Source organism: Sciurus vulgaris, assembly GCF_902686455.1.
Source record: "Sciurus vulgaris genome assembly, chromosome: 5".
Lineage (NCBI taxonomy): Eukaryota > Metazoa > Chordata > Mammalia > Rodentia > Sciuridae > Sciurus > Sciurus vulgaris.
The window spans coordinates 177,006,701-177,021,132 of NC_136465.1; the positions used below are offsets into that span (position 1 = coordinate 177,006,701).

At 58.0% G+C, this 14,432-nt stretch overlaps 1 protein-coding gene and 1 long non-coding RNA gene across 4 annotated transcripts; one reads left to right on the plus strand and one right to left on the minus strand.

Annotated features, from left to right (window-relative positions):
• Window positions 1-757, minus strand: LOC306663047. Its single transcript, XR_013764337.1, has 3 exons — window positions 649-757; window positions 370-450; window positions 1-71 (listed from the first exon to the last, which is right to left on the minus strand). It is a non-coding gene; the product is annotated as an uncharacterized lncRNA (long non-coding RNA).
• Window positions 758-6,884: 6,127 nt separating this feature from the next.
• Window positions 6,885-14,072, plus strand: LOC306660975 (uroplakin-3a). 3 transcript variants are annotated; one of them, XM_079139735.1, is made up of 7 exons: window positions 6,885-7,011; window positions 7,891-8,046; window positions 8,676-8,955; window positions 9,308-9,545; window positions 10,571-10,653; window positions 12,264-12,396; window positions 13,766-13,927. In XM_079139735.1, exons 1-7 carry the CDS (start codon window positions 6,960-6,962, stop codon window positions 13,781-13,783), a joined length of 960 nt encoding a protein of 319 aa, XP_078995861.1. In that variant the 5' UTR covers window positions 6,885-6,959; the 3' UTR covers window positions 13,784-13,927. The 3 variants fall into 3 exon arrangements, with proteins under 3 accessions (XP_078995861.1, XP_078995863.1, XP_078995862.1); XM_079139737.1 differs by having other exon boundaries at window positions 8,811-8,955; XM_079139736.1 differs by lacking the exon at window positions 9,308-9,545 and having other exon boundaries at window positions 13,766-14,072.
• The last annotated feature ends 360 nt before the right edge of the window (window positions 14,073-14,432 follow it).

Below are 14,432 nucleotides of genomic sequence, written 5' to 3' on the forward strand. Positions count from 1 at the left end.
GTCCTGGAGTCTGAGAGCCAGAGGAAGATCCACCAGGGGGCCTTCCCAGCCTTTCCAAATCAGCTCTCCAGCTTCAAAGCAGAGAACGGAGAGGGGGGCCATCCCTGGCGTATCCATGGGGCAAGGAGGGCCCAGCCAGCCCCCGCCAAGGTGCCTCCATTGCCCTGGCCTCTCCCAGAGTGCAGGCACCCCCATTCCAGCAGCCTGGGGACCCTCAAAGGTCCCTGGAGGGAGTGTGGGAGAGGAAGCCCCCAGCCCTGCCCCAGGGTGGCCTCCCACCACCAACAAAGTCCCGTCTGTGTCCCGCACTCTGCTTGGAAGCCTCCCCTGCTGCAGTCACTCCTAGGCCCAGACACCACTGAGGCTGACCTGCGCCTCCGCCACCTCGTGTCCCCCGCTGGCCTCGTTCCACTCTCCACACAGCTAGTGGCCTGTCCATTTTGCGTTTTCCTGATGCAAAATGGGCGTGTGATTCGTCCTTGGAAAGCGCACATCCCGTACCTGAGGGCGTGAACCCCAGCACTCCCGACTCCAGAACATTCCCATCGCACCAGAGAAGCCCCAGCCCAGGAGCGCCACGCCCATCCCTCCTCTCCCCTGCCCCTGCCCTGCCCCTGCCCCTGCCCCTGCCCCTGCCCCTGAGCACACCGCGAGCCCTGGAGCCATCTGCTGAGGGCAGGAAGCCGGATGCACGGTGCGATTCTGCTCCGTGTGAACCGTCTGGACCTGCCCACTGACCAGGGGTGGCTGGGGTGGGGCTGTGGGGAAGGACTGGCCGCCCCTGGCGGGCCGGGCCCCCTCTGTGGGAGGACTTCTGAGCAGACAGAGCCGTGGGGAGGCCCCGGGCCTGCGGGCTGGAGCCTCACTGAGCGGCAGGAGTCCCGTCCCGTCTGGCTTCATTCCACATGTGGACGAACCAGTTTGCCACACTGGCGCCACGGTGGGTGGGGCGGCCTGGCGCCTGACCCTCCCCTGCTCGCCTGCACTTTGGCCTTGACAGGGGCTTCCCCAGATCAGGGTGGGGGTCTGATGGTCCTCAGGCCTCCTGGCATAGGATGGGGCGTAGGTGGGACTGAGGGGTGCAGGCTAACGTCAGGGAGTCCGTAGGCCCCCTCACCTCGACACCCCTCGGGGGATCCCAGTGGGAGAAGCTGCCTCCCGAGCGCAGAGAGGCAGGCTCGCCATCCCGAGGTGGATGCAGTTGAGCGCGGGTTCAGCCCTTGCCTCCCTGGCTCGGGTGGTCCAGCCCACAGAGTCCTGAGGTGGTCTCGGTTCCCCCCACCAAACCCACTCGTCCATCTCATCTCAGCTGGCAGTTCCCCAGTTCCATCTTCCGGCCCCTCAGACCAGACCCAGGTGTCCCCTTGATTCCTCCCTAATTCCAACCTACCTCCAACCCATCAGCAAAGACTGAGGCTCAGCCTTCAAAACACACCCCCAGAATGACATTCTGTCCTCCTGCACGGGGGCTGGCCTGCTCTGAGCCCCTGCTAGGGCTCCTCCCAGGGTGTGACCCAAGATGAACTGGGCACCTGAGAGAGCCTCCTCTGTTCTCAGGTTAATTTTAAAACATGTCCACTCATCCCTTCATCACACACAGAGGAGCATGTGCCCTCTGCAGGTCACAGGGTCGCTGTAACCAAGGCCCTCAAAGGCTCCTGTCCTGGGACCTGGGGTGAAGACACCTCAGCCACGACGTTAAAAACCACCACACAGGTGGACTTCTGGGAGGAGGAGAAATGCGGCGGCCTGGGAGGGTGGCCTCCCACGGTGGACCATGCACAGCCCCGCATTGGAGGGAGGGACCTTGGGTTGGGAATCACCTAGGAAGTCCTCATCCTCAGAGCCTCCAAGGGGCAAGAGAGGCTGGTGAGCTTGGGGACATGTCACTCACTGTTCAGTGGGGCTGGTAGTCAGGTGAGGGCAGGAGGGAGGTGCGGAGGCCAGCTGGCCATGCCAGGGGAAGAAGCTGGGCTTCATCCTGAGGACTATCATGGCATCCCAAGGGAGGCGACAACCAGGTTTACACTTTAAAAGAACCACAAATGCTTCTGTGTGGAGGCGCATTGCAGAGGTAACGCATGGGCAAGACAGGGAGGAGGCTGGGGCAGTGGCCAGGGTGTGGACTCTGGGGCCCCACAACCTGGGCCTAAGACCCCTCTCCTTACTCCCTACCTCCCAATTGGAGGCCGTGGGCTCGTGTACCCCTCTCTCCTAAGTGTCAGACTTGCTGGGCACGGGGGCAGAGACAGCTCCTGCCCACACAGACCCTAAACACAGCGGGCACTGGAAGCCCTTTGAGCCTCAGTTACTTCCCTGTGACCTGGAGGAAGGATGGTACCCACCTCCTGGAGAGCACGAGGGATGAGTTAGGATGTGCGAAGCGCATGGCGACATGGGCCGTTGCTCAGGTCATGTTACTATCAGGCAAGAAGGCAGAGAGGGCAAGTGTGTTACAGCCGAGTCATGGCCTCCCAGGTCCGCAAGTTGCAGTCCTAACTCCCAGGCCCTCAGGACGTGGCTGTATTTGGAGACAGGCCCTAGAAGAGGTATTAAGACTGGGCAAAGTGGCACACACCTGTAATCCCAGTGACTCAGGAGGCTGAGGCAGGAGGATCATAGGTGTGAGACCAGCCTGGGATCACAGATGTGAGGCCAGTCTGGTAACTTAGTGAAATTCCGTCTCAAAAACTATAAAGGGTCGGGGCTGTAGCTCAGTGGTAGAGTAACCCTGGGTTCGGTCCCTAGTCCTGGGGCTAGAAAAGACCCCTGGTCTCTGGTGTTTGTTACAGTATCCTTCTCGAGCAGATAAGTACAGTGTGCCAGGTGGTGGCAGCAGGACCTGGAGGGAAGACGAGGACTCTGGAGTGACTGGGGACCCGTCACCCAGTACAGAGTAGGCACTGCACGGGAAAGGCGAGGCTGTGGGAGGAGGGGATCCAAAGGCAGACCAGCAGGACAGCTGGGGCAGGGGTGACGGGACAGCCGGGAGACCCGGCCTGCCCAGCACCCAGTCAAGGGCAGTCACGGGACCCACGCCTGCACGTCAGCCCTCCACTCTGCACGGGGCATCTGGAGTATCCCCGTTTTACCAGAAAAGAAACCTAGGCTTTGGAGGGCGCGGGAACTCCTGGTGAGAATCAGCCAGGGCCCAAAAGGCTTCTCAGAGTCCTGCTGGGTCATCCAGGAGGGCACGTCCTGCAGGGTGTGTGGCCACAGCGTGATCTGGGGCTTGGGAGGTGGGTGAGGCAGCTCAAGTGAAGTGGGCCCTGGAGCCACAGAGCAGGGGCTGATGGGAGGGCGCCAGAGGGTGGGGACTCAGTGCCTTCAAGTGGGTTTTCTTTTGTTTCCTGTCATTTTAAAGTGACTGACTCTCAAAGCCCCCAACCTGGGGACAGACCACACTGCAGGCAAGTGCTGGCTGCCCTAAAGATTTCCCACAGCTTCTCTGACATTTGAAGAAAGGCATGGTGGAAACGCCGGGTCAGGCTCCCTGGCGCTTGGAGACATTTCAGGGTCAAGAATTCCACTGTGACTCCGAGCCTCGGATTCAGAGGAGGCCTGGGAAGGGACGGGCTTTGCTTAACATTCCACCTTCCCCAAGTTCCTGCTTCCTGGCCTCTCAACAGGCACTTCCTCTGTGCCTGGGTTCAGAAAGATGGGCTGTTAGATCCAGATTATATAAATGGATCTAAAGTCAAACTGAAACTCAGTGCTTTGGAAATTACTTAACTGAAAAGAGAAAATTAAAAATAAATAAATAAATAAAAAGAATTTTTAAAAAATTTATATATATGTATGTATATATTATTTGGAATGTCTCCGTGGAGGCTGGGGCTGCAGCACTGGATGTCTGTTGTAGGGGTGAAGGCAGAACCCAGGGCCTGGTGAATGCCGCCCACAGCCAGGGGTGCAGCCGGTCCCCTAGATTCCCTCCAAGGGCTGCAGCGCTGCCTAACTCAGGCAAATGCTCCGGGAGCCTTTCTCCAGGCTCCTCCCCCTTCAGAACAGGCCAAACAAGTCAGCAAGTGCTCAAGTGCAGATTTGTTTGTAAGAGCCCAAGCTTATTTTCTTTTCCAGAACCTTTGTGGGCCTTTGCAGATTATTATTTTAACATTTCCTCCAAGCATTCTCTCCATATTTGGGCAAAGTAAAAGCCAAGAAGATTTTGTTTGTTTTTCTCATAAGAAAGGGCAGCATTTTGGAGAAGACAACCGGTTCTCAGGTCTAGTACCTCTCATGAGCGACTCGGGCATCAAGATCAACGTGGTGATCTCTGATACAAGTTCACAGACCACAGTTGGACCAGAAATGCAGTCCATAAAAATTCTTGCAGGAAACCCCACCCTGGGCTCAGGAGGGCCTTATCTCTGGGGCATTTTCCGTGTGCCCAAGATTAGCATCTGGCTGGCCACTGCACAGGCCACCCTGGCCCCTATTTACAGAGGGAAAATTGAGGCCCAGAGAGGGCGGAGCACAGACATCAAAGCCAGAGCCTCCAGCATGCACCGGCTCCCGCCCCCCCCTGCCCCGGCCCCGAGCTTCCCCAGCCACCCCCCATCCCCACATTTTTACTTTGAAACAATTCCAAACCTAGAGACCATTTCAAGAACAGCACAGGCTCACTCGTGGCCACCCACCAAGGTCGTTGCGCTACAGGGGCTTCATCCTTCCTGCTCCGTCTCCCTCGCTCCCCTCAAATGTACCATGACACTGTCCAGGTTACTCCAGCCTGATCACACTAGACCACCATGTTCCAGGGCTCCGCATCTCCTCGCTGTCGCCATCTGAAACCTCCACAGGTGGAGGTCCTCTCCTTGCTCTGCTCTCTGTGACTGTGTGCCTGTAGGTGGCCATTTTCGCCTGAGAATTCATCCAGGGTCCCTTGGTGCACATGGCTGCTCACCTCCTGAGCCCTCAGTCTACAGTGGCCCTCAGCCTCTCCTTGCCTGGTTTTGCTTCTGTCCTTCACCACGCTGACATTTTCCAAGCACCCAGGCTGGCCGGCTTGCACAAGGCCCCTTGCTTTGGATCTCTCTGCCACCTGTCAGCTAGACCCAGGTTAAACTTGGGGGGCAGGAAACAACATAGGTGACATCGAGTCCTTCTCAGTGCATGACACCAGGATGCGCAATCAGGCCGAGTTTATCCCGTCTGTGGTGATGTCAAGTTTGGCCATCTGGTTAAGTTGGTGCTTTCAGATCACTTCATGTCTTCCTCCCTAAAGCTCCCTCACCCTATGGCAACCAGGAGAGGATTCTTGCACATATTTACTAGTCATTACCCAGGTGGTAATAAAATGGCGACTTGTGTCTTTCCTTCTATATTTATTAGTTTGTGGTCTTTCAAGAATTTCTCACCTCTCTCTCTCTTTAGTATGGGGGATCAATCCTAGGGGTGCTTTACCACTGAGTTATACCCCCAGCCCTTTTAATTTTATTTTTAGACAGGGTCTCACTAAGCCACCCAGCCTGGCCTTGAGCTTGTGATCCTCCTGCGTCAGCCTCCCAAGTAGCTTAATATGTTTTTTAAAGTATCAGTGTTGAGTCACAGATATGTATTTTAGCCAGTGGACTAAATGTATTCCTTCCATTATTTTGTGCTTGACATGTTCCAGATCTGGCCTTCAGAAGCCCCTTGGAGCAGCTTTGTGCTAGCTCCTCTCTGACATGTGCCCATCATTTTTTGGGTACTTTGCTTTCTCAAATGTGTCAGGCTTCTCTTGACTTGCCACTTCCAGCCCTGGTGTCCGTCACCTCTCCAAGGGGCCTTGGTACCTTTTACTGGGGAATGATGTTCAGAATCTAAATGTTTTGAGTGTGTTCTTCGCAGCTGGGGCATGACCACTTCTGAGCCCTTTCAGTGGTCAGAGATAAAACGTTTTGTTTTTTTCATAATAATACTACTCAGTAAGAATAAAAGCGAAACCACCAGAGTTCTCCTTCCTGCGTTTCAAATCTCCCTCACCCTGCAGTGAGAACCGGATCTAGGCACCCCACGGCTTCAAAGTTGCCTGCCCTCTCCACTGCCACTCACCAGTGAGGCCCGGGTTCTATTCCCAGGCCCCGTCCTTGGAGTTTTCTCCACCAGGGAGTCAGCCAGACGATCTGTTCCAAGGTCACTAGGACAGTATTTTTTTGCAAGTGGCTATGCCATTCCTGTCAGACGCAGATCATTAGTTTCTTTGGGTTTTCCATTTTAGTTTTTCCTCCGTCTGTTGACTTACCTTTATGCCTTACACATAATGTTGATTTAAGACACATCCAGACATGTGCACATATTTCTTGATGCTGAAAAGAACCATCTAGTCTAGCAGAGGACCTCATCCCTATCTTCAAAAGCCCCCACTAGGAATCAGGTATTAAAACCCTATGCCATTCTTTCCGAACCAGCCTGAGGCAGCAGGACCCCCCGGGTTCCACCAGCGCTTCCAGGGAGGTCACGTGCGTCCTGGTAAGTCCCTGCCCCTCCCTACTTCCCTGGACCTTGCTCTTGCACCTATAAACCCAACGGGTCACACTGCCAGTCTCCACTTAACTCCCAGGCCCAACACTTGGTTTTCCCATGCCGACAGTTTTTATCACGCTGCCAGTTTTGCCGGTGTCTGGCTCCACAGTGCGTGAATGAGCGTCCGCTTTTTACAGTACAGTAACTGAGGCCCCCAGAGGGGTGGGCTGCCCACGGTCTCACTAAGCAAGCGTGAAAGCGCTGCCTTGGGCCAGTACGCAGTAGGCGCTTTAGTGAGAGCACCCTGAAGGACCAGCAAACAGAACTGCGCACCACGCCGCTGGGGAGATCGGGGCGGAGCCGTATGCAAATAGCCCGTAAGAAGACAACGGATTGGCCGGTGCGGGAGGGGGCGGGGCGCGCCGGCCCAGGGCTCGCAGGTGCGCTGGGCTGGAGAGGCCGGGTGCTCGCGCTCCGCGGCTGGACAGAGCTCCGGTGGCGCGTCCCGGGCGATGCCTCCGCTCTGGGTCCTGCTGGCCCTCGGCTGCTTGCGGTTTGGCTCGAGTAAGCCGGGATAAAATAAGAAGGCTGGCCAAGGGAGGGCGTGCGCCACCTGGACGCTGACCCTCCCAGGGTCGCCCCAGAGGAGCCTGGATGGGAAGTGGCAGTGCAGACTTCATTTATTCATTCCAGGAAAAGGCGCCGAGTTTTGGCTGGGGGCTCAGATAATATTGTTATCCGTAGTGGTAACAGTAGTTAGTAGTAGTCGTCGTCAACTTCTAGGCGCTTTCTTTGGTGGCAAACCGAGGGCTCATAGCTGACCACAGGCTGATGGGTGCTGCGGGGGAGCAGAGAAGGGGCAAAACCCAGACTCATGGTAACTTCTTTACTCTGGGAGAGGGAGGGACACGTTCCTCCAAGGGAGTAGCATGGGCAAGTTCCGCGATGTGGGAAGCAGCCCAGTTCATCCTGGAAACTGCAGTCCATCCCTGCCACCAGAGAACCGGAAAGGAAAGCGGAGAGGAGAGAGGCTGGAGACCCAAAGCCCTGAACTCCAAGGAGGCAGGCGGACCTGGGAGGGTGCTCCCGGGTGAGCAACAGAGTCACATCTGCTGATAGAGAGTGGAGGGGCCTTCCTAGGGTCCAGTTAAAGAGGGTGGGTTGGAGAAGGGCTGGGTCCATGGGGTGAAGGGACTGCTCAGGAAAGGCAACTGGGTTCCTAGTGGGAACCTCTGAAGAGAAAGCTGACTGCTGGGTTTCTAGCAGGAGAGCTACCAGGGTGCGGACAGGGATACTGCTGTATCTGACAGAAGTCCATGAGGTGGCCCACGGGGAGGGTAGAGTCCAGCGCCTGGCTCCCAGAAGGTGCTCAGTAGCACATGTGTGCACATGGGTGTGGGCAGTTCTGTGGAGGTCAGCTCCCATCCTCATTGCCTCCTCCAGCTGTGAACCTCCAGCCTCAACTGGCCAGTGTGACCTTGGCCACTAACAACCCTACACTCACCACGGTGGCCTTGGAAAAGCCTCTCTGCATTTTTGACAGCTCAGAGCTGCTTGCTGGCACCTATGAGGTCTACCTCTATGTCATGGTCGACTCAGGTAAAGGTCCTGCTTCCCTCCAGCTGCTCCTAAAGGGTTTTGACTTGTCAGGGGGGAAGAGCCAGAATGACAACCTCTTAGGTTTCTAGTGACCCATCTTTACCCGCAAACATTTACTGACTGCATATCTGTGCCCAACCTCTGGGCACTGTGGGTATTTTTTGCCATTCCACAGAAGAGAAGACTGGGGTTCAGAGAGGTAGAGTGAGTTGTCCAAGATCACCCAGCTAGTAAAGAAGAGGTCTGGGACCCAACATAGGTCTATCGACCTCTCTATCATCCTTTGAACCATATGACCCTCCTTTCCCTTTTTACAGAATAGGGAACCCAGGGCTTTCAATGACAGGTATCCAAGGTGTATTGGGGTGGGGGGATTGCAGGAATATTCTAAGATGAGGTAGGTGAGAGTTGAACACAGCACCCGAAGGAAGGTGCTTCTTGTCCCTCGCCCCAGGCAGGGACTGAGCTTGCCTGTGTCTGTGACCACTATGGCCAGCACAGGGCTGGGGCCGAGAGGGGGCTCAGGCATTTGACGAATGGCTGAGTGAGTGACACTGAGCTGCATAGCAGAGCTGAGTGACGCTGAGCTGCAGTGGCCAGGGTCCTCACCCCTGGCCCTGCTTTTGCAGCCAATCCCAGGAATGCGTCTGTGCAGGACAGCAGCAAGACCCCGCTGAGCTCCACCGCCCAGCAAACCCAGGGTGGGAGGACAGGCCCCTACAAGGCAGCGGCCTTTGACCTGACCCCCTGCAGTGACCTGCCAGACCTGGATGCCACTGGGGATGTGACCCAGGCCTCGGAGATCCTGAGCGCATATCTGGTCAGGGTGGGCAGCAACGGGACCTGCCTGTGGGACCCCAACTTCCAGGGCCTCTGCAACCCACCCCTGTCGCCGGCCACGGAGTACAGGTGGGTGTGAGTAGCCCTTGGAGCAGGGCAGCAGCCAGGTCCCAGCCCTGTTGGGAAGACCCAATGGGGAGGGGACAATGTGGGAGGAGCCATATCTCTAGAGGTCTACACTGGGACCTTCGGGGTCTCAGGCCAGCGACGTCCTGGGCCTGCCATAGTGCCAAGAGGTGGAGCTCAGAGGGCCCCCTCCCGGGGCAATGCTTGGCGATCTAGAGAGCAAGGATCCGGAATCCTTAATTCTTGAATGAGGGGCCTGCTTTCACTTTGTACTGGACCCCACAGATTAAGTGGTTGGTCCTGGCCATCCCGTGTGTGGAAGTCAGCCAAGTCCTTTGTTCCACTGTGTCCACAGAAGGAAGGCCGCCTGGAGACAAGCCCAGCGTGACCTGGAGCCCTGTGGGAGGCCTTCCCTCACCCTCTGCTTTTCCTGCCTACTTCCTGCAAGTCCTTTTCTTGCCCACCCCACGTGCAGGGCACCCTGCTCACCCCCACACTCAATCCTGAGCCTCTTCTCTCTACAAGCTGTCTCCAGCCTGGGGAGCTGGGGAGGAGGCCTGACCTGTGCCCAAGCCCAGTTAATCCCACTCCAGGTACTGTGGAGACACGCCTAGGTCAGGGGCTCTGAGGCTTCCAGGCCCAGGTGGGGCCCAGACCACTGTCCGCCTGCCACCCTTGCACCCCCTCACCTTAGCCTCAACCCCCAGGCAGGGCAAGGGTCCCTCTCCCCACCCCAGCCTGGACCCCAGCCCACCTCTGGAGTCTGACCTTGAGGCAGGTGAAGGGAATTAAGCAAAACCTAGGGTGGAGGTTGTAAGTTTGGTTTTTGCTTTTTGGTGGTGGTGCTAGGGGTAGGGGCTAAGGTCTGCCACGTGCTAACCCTGTGCCCTTCCTGGGCAGCACCCCCCGCCCTGCAGCTGTTTCAGTCCTCAGAGACGCACTGTGTCTGACCTCCTTACTCCCGCAGGCTGTGGCTGTCCGCCGTCTGGCCAATCTCCTTTCCAGATTAGCAACGCTTGTTTGAGGGATTTTCTTTTCTTTATTTTTGGTACTGGAGGTTTGAACTCAGGGGTGCTGAGCTACATCCCCAGCCCTTTTATTTTTTATTTTGGAGTCGGGGTATTATTAAGTTACTGAACCTGACCTCGAACTTGACATCCTCCTGCCTCAGCCTCCCATGTTGTCGCTGGATGACAGGTGTGCCCCTCGGCTGCCCGCTTGCTTGTGGTTTCTATCTTAAAATGTAGCCCTGACCCCAGGACAGGGGGGCTGGTGATGGATATCACCCCACTCTTCTTCTAAGTCCCTTCGTGATTCCAGGGACAGGCTTGGAATAGGGCTGGTGGTTAACAGGACTGGGCCACATGTGCTGTGTGAGATAACCACAGGGTCTCCTGGAGGGACAGCCCAGAAACAGCCTAGCCCTGAAGGCTTCGCAGAGCGGGTACATCTGAGCCCCAGAAGGGCCCCGGGTGACGTGTGACCAAGTCCAGCCTCCTTCTGTCGTCTAGAACCCTGATGGTGGCTGCCTCCCACCAGTGCCCCCTCTGTGCCCCTCCTGTCACCTTTGACTGGTCACACAGGATGGGAGGATGTCATCCTGTCTATTTCCTTCCAGGTTCAAGTACGTCCTCATCAACGTGGCCACGGGCTTGGTACAGGACCAGACCCTGTGGTCAGACCCCATCCGCACCAACCGGCGTAAGTGGAGTGGGGTGGGGTGGGGTGATCCTCAGGGGCCCGGGGGCGGGTGCTGCAAGTGTCTCAGGCTGTCACTCTAAAAAGTCTGCAGGCCTCTGGCTGATGAGTGGTATGCTGCCGACGACAGTCTAGCCTGGACCTCCCCTGCTGCTCCATCCTGGGGAGCAGGGCCCTGTGGTCAGCGCCCTGGCCAGCGGCTGTGCACTCACCTCATAGGGACAATAGCCTGAACAGATCTCAGAGTCTGGCCTGGCCAGTGCCTTAGCTGGAGCCTCACAGAACAAACTCTGTCAGCACCTGGGGTGGCTCCCCAGGGCCGAGGCAGTGCAGGGGCTCACGAGAGCCACTGTCCCAGCACCCTCCTCCAGGCCAGGTCATTCCAAGGCAGGCAGGGAAGCCACTCCCCTGGCTCCATGGAGGCCTCAGGCAGAGCCCAGTGCCCATGGCCTGGTGCCTGTGCATGCAGTCCTGCCACCCATGCCCAAGGCAGGCCCAGGCCCCCACAGCCACTCCGGATGGGGAGGTGCTCGGGCAGGTGTGCTGGCTGCCAGTATGAGTGTGTGGCTCATGTGTGGTGTGCAGTGGCGTGTGTAGTGTGGGGAGTGTGTGTGGTGTGCGGGGCATGTGTGTGGTGTGGGGAGGGCGTGTGTGTGTGTGGCTGTGATTGGGGTGAGTGTGGAGTGCGTGGTGTGAACAGGTGGTGTGGGTGTGGTGTGTGGTAGGATGTGGTGTCTAGGGGTGGTGCCGTGTGTGGATCGCATGGGTGTTTGCAGCACATTGTGGTGTCTGGCGTGTGTGGTGCGAGTATGCATTAGATGCACGTGGCACGTGTGTGTGCGTGTGTGCTGTGTTCTGTGGCCTGAGCAGCACGTGCTGGAGTGTGTGCTGTGGTGCCCCTCCTGTGCCAACCCCACGCACCCAGGTCCCACTGAAGCAGCCGAGACCTTGGTGGAGGGTCCTGCCTCCAGTCCCAGCCTCAGCCCCTTATGCTGGGAGCACTTTGGGACCTCGGTTTCCTCATCCAACAAGTGGAAAGAACCGTCTTGGCCCATCCAGTAAGGTTCCTTTGGGACTCTGTGGGCCAGGCCCAGCTCTTAGGGCAGGACCTACAGGGGACCACGTGCTCCTGGGACCTTAGAGACCTGGCTTGAGCCCCGAGTGTCCTGGGCCTGTCTCCTGAGCCGGTGACTGACCTGCAGAATGGAGTTCTCCGGGATCTGTGTGGGACAGTGCCCGGAAGTGGCCCGCTCACTGTAGGACCTTTGTTCCCAAAGGGTGATGGCAGTCAGAGAAGAGCGAGAACCCCAGCCACAGGGCCCCATGGACCGGGGCCCTCTGCGCAGCTTTGTTTAGAATCTGTCCCATCCATCTCACCACTGATGAGTCCGTTTATGATTTTAAATTATGCACAAGGAAGAAGGAGAAGAGGCCAGAAATACACAAAAGAAAGTTGGGAGGTGGGACTGGGGCAGAGCAGGTGGCTGGGCCTGAGAGGAGCCGCTCCCTGGCCCTGGTCCTCGCTGGGTCCCAGGCCGCCGGGGGGGATTGCCCGCCCCAGGAAGGTCCGAGGGCTGCCGCCAGCGTGTGACCCGCCTGCGGTGCTCTGACAGTTACCCCCCACTCAGCCATCGACACGTGGCCGGGCCGGCGGAGCGGAGGCATGATCGTCATCACCTCCATCCTGGGCTCCCTGCCCTTCTTCCTGCTCGTGGGCTTTGCGGGTGCCATTGCCCTCAGCTTTGTGTGAGTACCCGCCAGCTGGGAGGGCTGGACCTGGGGACGGCCGCATGCTCCCTGGAGAGACTCGGCAGCCAGGTCCTCGAGGGCGGGCTGGGGCGCTGCCCTGCACTGGGGGGTGGGTCTGGTGGCAGGCAGCATGGCCCTGGGACTTCAGCCAGGGAGCGAGGGGCTCAGCAGAGGACCCTGGGTGGGTGGTCCCGCAGATCTCAACTGGGACAGCCACGCGGGCCTGCCTGTTTCCTCCTCTGACAGTCCAGATGGAGAAACTGAGGTAGGAGGAGGGGAAAGGGTGTCCCGAGGTCAGACCCAGAGCCAGGGCTGCAGCCCAGGCCTCCTGACTCCACGACACCTCTGGATTAGGACTGGAGGTCCTCTTGGGGGCAGGGTCCTAGAGCAGCTACTAGGGCTGCCCAGGGGAGGATAGCCCACTAACACCTGGGAGGATGGAGCAGGCATGAATCAAGGCACCCATGGGTGCCCTGGAGGAGGAGGGCAGGCCAGGTCCCGCCTGGAGCTTCAGGGTGGGCTTCCTGGAGGAGGGATCAGCAGGAGCAAGGGCGCATCGGGACAGGAAGAATACGGGCAATAGGCAGCAGGCTCCATGCTCCTTTCTCCACAGGGAAGAGGGAGCTGGGGGTCTTTGAGGCTGAGGGTCCTGGGAGGGGGAGCGAGTAGGAAAGCTTCTTGGAGTGGGTCCACGCAGAAGCCAGCCAGGTGGGAAGAGGTGGGCGGGACGTGGATCTGGAGGGGCACTGAAGCCAGGAGTGCTCCCACATTCAAGTCAATCCAACCAACAGTGGATGGCCTTGGCCTCCAGGGGCTCGTCTGCCTGCTGGACCTGTGGCGTCGGGGCCTGGTGTGTCCTCCCCCTCCCTTGGGCTCTGTCCTCTGAAGTTAGCCCAGCTCTCCCATCAGCCCTCCTGCTGGCCGTGCCCATTGTGGCCCCAGGCCAGCCGACTGAACTTCACACAGGTGCCCCAGACTCCGCAGTCCTTCCCATCACCCGTGTGATGTGCCCCTTTCTGCCCCGATGCTCCTGCAGGACCAGATTAGCTGCCCCCTCCTCCAGGAAGCCTTCCTGTGGCTCCCACATGGACTGGTCCATTCTGGGGGCACATTGCCTGTTGAGAGCTGTCTCCCTAGGCTGTCTTGGTGCCATGGGGACATGAGATAGGGGCCTCCAGTTGTCAGCCCACAGTAGGACCCCAATCTGCTTATTCCCATGGTTCCTGGCGCGAAGTGAGAACCACAGGAAAGCCACAGGCTGAATGTGTGCTGCGGCGGCCTCTGGAAGCCACGTCTAAGTGCGAAGCTCCCCCGCGGGAGGAGTTCTGCTGCTCTGCCCCCTGACCCTGACTCTCTCCTTGGCCAGGGACCTGGGCAGTTCTGACGAGGAAACAACACACGACTCCCAGATCACGCAGGAGGCGGTGCCCAAGGCCCTGGGCACCTCGGAACCTTCCTACACATCTGTGAACCGGGGGCCGCCCCTGGACAGGGCTGAGGTGTACGCCAGCAAGCTCCAGGACTGAGACGAGCCTACTGTGACTGGCAGCCTCAGCCCCAGCTGGCTGCTCCTGGAGTCCACGGTGGTGAATGTTCACGCCCCAGCTGGACGGAAGGAGAAGCAGGACGGGTCGATGTGATTGTAGGAAGACCCTTAATAAAATCTTCCCAAGTTGGCCAAATTATATTGTCCTATTGTGTGCATGCATGAATTTGTAACAACAAATCCCATCAGTACACACGACTATAATGCACCAAAAAAATGTGGAAAGAGAAAAAGTGCCCCCCGCAAATCTGCCCAAGATTTTAAGGTCAATAACAATGTACAGAACGAAGGACGAGGGGGTGAGGAGGTGAGTGAATGAGTCACGCCACATTGGGGGCTTGGGCTGCTTCTCTAAGGGGGGCTCTGTAATCAGAACTACAGAGACCAGGGCTGAGTCCGAGTCACTTGCTCCCCACCCCTATCCCGAGTCTCAGTCTCCTCATCTGTCAGATGGGCTGCTCGGAAGATTCAGTCCCTAGACTGGGCA